General features: G+C 35.6%; 1 protein-coding gene across 1 annotated transcript; it reads right to left on the bottom strand.

Moving 5' to 3' along the window:
* Positions 1-1,169: 1,169 nt before the first annotated feature.
* On the bottom strand, positions 1,170-6,156 carry MACIR (macrophage immunometabolism regulator). Its single transcript, XM_085298766.1, has 2 exons — positions 6,143-6,156; positions 1,170-3,566 (listed from the first exon to the last, which is right to left on the bottom strand). The coding sequence occupies exon 2, from the start codon at positions 3,543-3,545 to the stop codon at positions 2,922-2,924; it is 624 nt and encodes a 207-aa protein (XP_085154892.1). The 5' UTR covers positions 3,546-3,566; positions 6,143-6,156; the 3' UTR covers positions 1,170-2,921.
* Positions 6,157-7,120: the final 964 nt, after the last annotated feature.

Here is a 7,120-nt window from a genome sequence, read left to right as displayed (position 1 = left end):
GCTGTTACATGTTCTGCTATACAGTCTAGTAGCCCCAACCAGCAATTTAACAGTTCCACCAGAGTAAACAGGCTCAGCAAGAGAGATCATCACACAGGAAAACTGATCAGGTATGAGCCAGTACAATGGATGGACACAGAGAAGATAAAGGGAACTGTAAGGTAAAACACGTAATGCATAGGGTTGTAAATACAAGCCACAAACACAGCGGACCAGAAGAAACTACAAATGTATGCTTGAAACAAAAAGAAAGAAGCCACTGAAATAAAGAATGGAATTAATGCCTATTAACTTGGGTACATTTCAAAAAAAAAAAAAAAAAAAAAAAAGTCACCTGATTTCACCTAATTTAAGACTTGGCTCAGTATCCCAGCCTTTGGTACCTGATCACAAATCTGCTTTGGTGTTAATGGTCTGTCAAACAGCAGATTTGTGTTAGTTGCTTGTGCTGCTTCTACGTTAACTCTTCTAATCCTCTGGAAGATACCTAGAAGTCACAAGGAAAGCTTGTTTTCCTCAATGTATTTTTTTTTCAAATGTATTAAGAGAACAGTGAACATGGTATTCATGATATCTACCAAAGAGTTCACTTTGAGAAGCCAGTACTGTTCACATTCACTTTCATTTTAGTAATCTAAAGAACCATCTCACCTTTTGTTTTAATAGAACAGTTTAATGGAAAATATTATAATCAGCAAAAGTAAGACAAGATCAAAAGCCTTCATTTCGCTGAGATTTTGCTTCTTCTAGAGGTAAATACAGGAAATCACCTTATGGATTTAAAAGTTCTGATTAAGAACATTATAAACCCGACTTTTGCAACATCAGTTCCTTGAATGATTACGTACTACAAGAACTGCAGGTGTATATTACCATGCGTAAGCACCTTCACATGCAAAGCACCAGACAAATGCTCTAGAAATTTTTTCCACGTTTGAACTTGGCAAAACAGCTACCAGCTTCTCTATACATGTAGCTAAACAAGTAGTGCACAGGACAACAGTAACAACATGCTATCATACCAACAAAACATACTAACAATTCCATGTTTGCTTTCCTCAAACAATAGAAGTATCTAAATATTTCGTAAAATTTAACATTGACTCTAGAGTTGGATTTTTTAGTGTCCTCATTGTTCTACACCGCAAAAGACTCCACAACAATATAGATTTATATCACCCTTTTTATTTTTCAGGCAGAAATACAATTTCATAGGGTATTTCAATAAATAGTGATGTTTATCCTTTAAACAAAGCCCCCTACTCTTTGGCATTTGACCATATTCCATTTTTCAAATTAAAGCCTATATAGGAAAAGTCTACTTTAGAGATCATTGTTCAATACATTAAACTTACATAGGTGCAGTTAACTTTTTAAAATACGTATCAGTTGCTGTAAAGATTCTAATAACTCTAAAACATTAACCAAACCAGTAAAATTCAGACTAYTGGGCTCTTATTTACTGCCTTCAGTTACAACTGTGGAGTAAGTGACAGAATGAAAAGAACACTTCATTTCCACAACACATGCACTGACTAGTGCTTTCTATTCATTCTGAAGGAGACACAAAAAATACCTGAATTGTACCAGGAACAAATGATCAAATATGTTATGTTTCAAAACAGTATGATCTTAATTATTCTTAACTTCTAGCAAGGTCATCAACCAAAACTAAGCTGCACACTGCTTCAGTAATAAATTGCACCTAAAAAAGTCTAAAAACTATTTTTAATTTTTAAAACATAAGTTACTCACATGTTTTAAATATATCTAATACAGCTGTCAAAATTGCATTTGATGTCATGTCTGGATGCAAATTTCTTAAGCAACAAATTAAGCCAGTATAGTCAATCTACTCTGCTGAAAAAAAAACAGGATCAGCTCTTCAAAAATAATATAGAGACACTTTACTTGCACTCTATGTAAAAGTCTGCTTTCTGGATCTCAATAAAAGTGTGCAGTGCTTCAAATAAACTAAATTTCCAAAGTAATGCTAATGCTATTTGATGCTTTCCATTACTACATGTGTTATAGAAAACATGAATTGAAATTAAAAACATTATTCACATACTGATGCAGACATTCTAGTGTATTTACTGGCATTTGAAGTGAATCCTTGTTTACACGTCAAGACAATGTAAAACAAAAACAAAACAAAACAAAAAAAACACATCTACAACCAAAAAAAATTCACCCCCCCAAAGATTTTTTTWAAATATCCCAAATACTTATTCCAAGCATTTCTTTCAATAGAACAGAGGAGGCAAAGCAATTACTTCCATGCAGAAACTAAAAAATAATTTAACAGGTCTAAAGTAGCAAATGAACAAAGTTATATTTAATGAGCGAATTTCCCCCTTACTAGTGCAAGCCCAGTTACAAAATGTTTGAACTGTTTAAATAACAAGTGATCTATTTTAGCCAAGTTCACATTCCTTCCCGTTATGTAAAAAAATCATACATACATTTTACTTTAGAATATAGGAAGAAATAAAAAGATAACTTGAGTACTTATCCAAGAGCAGTTTCTAACATCAAGCCAAAATTAGCAACAACCAAGCAGACATCACCATTTTTCTGTGTTAAATTACTGTAGATACTAGATATAACTATACAAAAAACCCCTCAAACCTAAAAACAAAAAAACAAAAGCCTTTTCTTTGTTAGAAGGTGTCCAAAGGAATATCCACCAGTTGCAGTCAAATTTGAATTAGAAGCTGCTTGCTCTGGAAAGATTTATTTCCCTCTGAGTATTGGTAACACATTGCATTGTCAAAATTCTACTCAAATAAATTACYTTCTGGTAACATTTAGCTGATACAACCACCTACAATGTGGACAGTCATGTACACAGTACAACAGTAGATTTTTGCAGCAACAGAGAAATAACCAGAAACTGATTCTAAATTCCAGATCATAGTTCATGTGTTATTTCTTGCAAACATACGGTCCCCTCTAAGGGTAAGGTGTTGGAGCTGGTATTGTAGCACTTCTGTGTCAGCAGGTTCCTTGATGCTCATTTTGTCTAAATTGAGGTAGTCCAGGGATTTAGAGTGAGCCCTTTTACCTTTTAAAAGGCAGAGAGGCAGGGGACCATGTAGTGCCTTATAAGGTTCATATGGTAAAGCCTTAGTGCATTTATCCCCTGAGCTGGGCATCCGTCTCCTCCTCCTTCCATTTACTGCAGGGATCTCATATGGCTGATAGTACCTACTTCTAGTTTTGTACAATCGAGAGGAACGTGCAAGTCCTGAATCAAGCTGTTTGGAACGCAAGTTAGGCCCTAATTCCCCTTTATTCTCTTCATTTCCTGTACACTTCTGGGCTAATTTCAGCAGCTCTTCTCCAGTTGTGAAGCCAACCAAATAGTTAGAATCCATATGAAGGATCTGATAGCCGGAAACTGTCCGCCGCATTGGTGAGCACGGCGTGCTGGAGCATCGTGGCTTCTCAGCATCAGTTTTGCTTGCAGAACTCACCTCTGCAAGAGGTACAGGGAGGGTAGATATAGTAGTTCTGGATTCTCCATTTATGTCAACTTCCATTTTAAACACAATGCTATTCTCCTAAAAACAAAACAGAGCTTGATCAGAAAAAGAGCCTTTAACCAAGAAAAGGATCAGAGTGAGAATCTCAGATATTAGGGATTTTTTTTTAATCATCCAAAACTCACAACCAGTGCTTCTCTTTACAGTCTTGTCTTACACTCTACAAAGTCTCCTAACAAAACTATCACCAACATTTGCCTTCTAGAACTACTTTTTTTAATGACARATACCATAAATATATTCTTATCATTCTTGAATATGTTAAGAACATTCTTGAATAGTACTGTAGAGAAAACTGAAGTATCTTTTAATCCTTTTAGTCCATTTGATTCCCTTTGAGACAATCTACCTCTATTAGCATATCCACAGTGCTACTCTCCCACACTCAGTTGCATGTATTTTCCATTAGCAATAACCTCAGAAAATAAAGCTAAAAACAAAAACAAGATCTCTCCCCCCTCCCCACACATGCAACAGCTACTACCTCAGGCATGATCATGGACCAGAACTGACCCTCACCTGGGTACTGCAATGTTTCCCTCTTCCAGAAATGARAACAGTTTGCTCTAGATTCAAAGAATGGCATCCTGACTGTTCAAACTCAGCTATCTTTAGAGGTCATCCACAAACCTCCCCCTCCAAAAATCACAATATTATTTACAGTTAACCAAACAAAACCACAATGTTTTATTCTAATGTATTTCTAACAAAGGAAATAGTTTACTAGTGTTTAATAAGTATGTCATAAGATCTTTGTAAGCATCTTAATAATGACCAATATTCTGCTTTCTAGCATATTTGTTTGGCTTTTATTTCTTTGGGAAACAAAATAATCTGCCCTGCCCTTTCTCCCCTCACAACTATTCTATACAAATTATTTGGTGCCTTTAAAGATGCAACAACTTTCCACCACTATCCATTACCATCTTTAACATGGGAAGATAAAGTTGATATCACAGAAAGTGTATGTCAGTGGGTGCCAGCACACAAAGGCGGCTTAGTATTTTTTTTTTCCCAATTTCTTTGCTTTTGGTGTCTTTTACACTATCTTTGTGCCACAGCTAGTTCACAAAATGCAAAGGTCACATCTGTTTCCAAATCCATGTTCCCTTCATTGTCAGCCTCACCTTTGCTCTACATGTTAGCTAGTAACTCTCTGGCCACGTATTTCACAAAAAAACTACACAGCTCTGTAAAGCTTGAAAGCAGCAGGATTCAAAGAAGAAAGTAAAGTTAGTATGCAACCTTCCAGTGGAAACAAAATTCTTAGCTTTATTATAAGATATTAAGACCACATTAATGGCTTGGTAGAGCGTCACAAATAAAACTGCCTTTAAAACATGTTATTGGCAGTTTGTAGACTTTTAAAGTTGCTACTTGCTGCTGTTCTGCRAATTGAGATGTCAGAGACAGAGAAGCAAAGACGCAACAAGTAAATGAAGGAAAATAGTACCTCCTTCTCAACATTTTATTCAAATATTTGTAATTAGATGCTCTAATACAAAATGGACTTAAATAGAATGGAAAACCATGTCAAGGTCAACCACCACTCACTTGCCTTAAAAGTTTAAGCCTACCCAATTTATGTTCAGGGACTGGGAAAGAACAATTTAAGTCTGCTTAGTCTCAAATCAAYCTATTAATTCAGTCCTATTCTAATCAAAAATTCTCATACTTTTACTAAACAAAATTTGATTTGCCAGTCATTGACAGAAAACCTTCTGTTACAGAGTTCCTTTAGTCTAAAATGTCCTTTTTTAGTTCTCCTCATAAGGTAGTCTTACTTAGGATTTCTCGGTTTGTGTAGTATTGCTTTTATAGATACAGATTCACRTCATGCAGCAAATTCTTAACAATTTTTAGCAAAAAATACAGCTAACATAGCAAAAGCTAAATAAAAAATACTATACTAAATCGTCAATATTTTTCAATGAAAAAAGTACATAAACTCAAGAAAGTTGCTCCTTATATTTAATTGGCTTTCTGAAATATATTTAGAGTCAGTTCAAAATTTCAGAATAGCAGAAGCAACTGTTCTTTCCTTCAGCACCATATTTACRTAATGAGACAATAAATATGGCAAGGTTTCAGCACACAAAGATATTCATGACAACTCCTTGGTCAGAAATCATAGTTCCTGCACCATCAAGAACCAAGGTTACTGGAAGTGTAACCTAGACAAATCTCGCACTAGAATTTTGGCTATCCTAAGCTTTTCACCAAGAAACCTAAATATGTAACTGCTCCTGGTCTTTTAATTCCTAGTTTGTCTCTTCCAGGTCAGAAATATTTACAATAATCTTCCAGAAAAATTYAATCTTTTCTGTTAAAAAGCAGAAACAACACTAGGAAAAATATTAACAAAGTAGAGTTTTATAGGAAGGTTAGAAATGAATTAATTACATTACACGCATCCTAAAACCCAGCAACAACAACCACTTGCTACAGCCATAGGTGCCCTAAGGAAAGGGAGGCAGGAAGGGATGTCCCCATGCACATTTTGAGTTAAAGAAAAAACAAAACCAAAAAACTTGGGAGTACTAGAAAGCAGCACAAAGGCCCTTCTCAAAATACAGCTTTCAAAATTAACTTACTTTCGTTTGAAACATAGACGTGTGCCCTGCTAGCAAAAAGCAATCAGTTTTGGAGGAAAACTACAAGCGGAGGGCGGGGGGCAAAAGGTCCTCGTGCTGGCCAAGAACAGGACAAAGGAAAAACAGAAGAGAAWAGCCTTGAAGTCAGCAATGCTCCAGCCTAGTGCTTCAATCCAAAACCGCAGCATTTCTTCTGCTATATTCCAATGCAAGGAACAGCCCTAAAAACAAGACACTGGAGAGAATCCTACACGTTTGAAAAGAACAGTAGCATCAGAAGCCAAATTGTAGGATTTGGCACCATAAACATCAGAAGCTTAAGGGAACAGCACCATGAGTTGGTGAAATGAATGACTGGCCAGCTCCAGAGGCACAGGTCCAAAATGCAGCATGTTCAACCATGCTTTCCCAACCCTTTTAAACATGACTTAGTCAAGCTGCCATATGGTTTCAACATGCTTTATTTCCTTATCTGTTAAGAAAGACAGAGTTACATTGTTTAGAAAATTTCCATAAAACAAAATCATTGGTGAGATTTACAGTATCTGTACCTACAAATACATTTTTAAGGCTTTTAGGCTGATTTTTAGGCCATTTCAGTGGTTGTAAGACATTAGCTGACTACTAGTAAGTTTACCGCTGTATCATGGTCTCAGCRCATGTCAGTAATCCTAAGTATCAATTTTACTACTGAAAAAAACAGTACTTCAATTAAAATATTTTCTTCAGATCATAGTTACCTTTTCTTCTTGCTTCTCAAAGAAAGTGACAATAGAGAGATGCCAATTCAATGCAATTTATAATCAAGGTTTTAAGATAGAACCAAAACAAGGAGATGATGAACAGGCACTCTTTTCTTTGCTGCCTCTTCACATATTTAAGTAGTATGGAAAAATACAGATAGTAGAACAAGAAAAGGATTCACTTGACCAATGTGTCGTACTGGTGCTAAGAGTGCTTCCAGCATAAAATTCACTT

The sequence above is a fragment of the Rhea americana genome, unplaced genomic scaffold, assembly GCF_003343005.1.
Source record: "Rhea americana isolate MKP2758 unplaced genomic scaffold, rheAme1 scaffold_141, whole genome shotgun sequence".
Lineage (NCBI taxonomy): Eukaryota > Metazoa > Chordata > Aves > Rheiformes > Rheidae > Rhea > Rhea americana.
The sequence above is the reverse complement of the archived record's forward strand: the minus strand, read 5'-3'. Positions and strand labels throughout refer to the sequence as shown.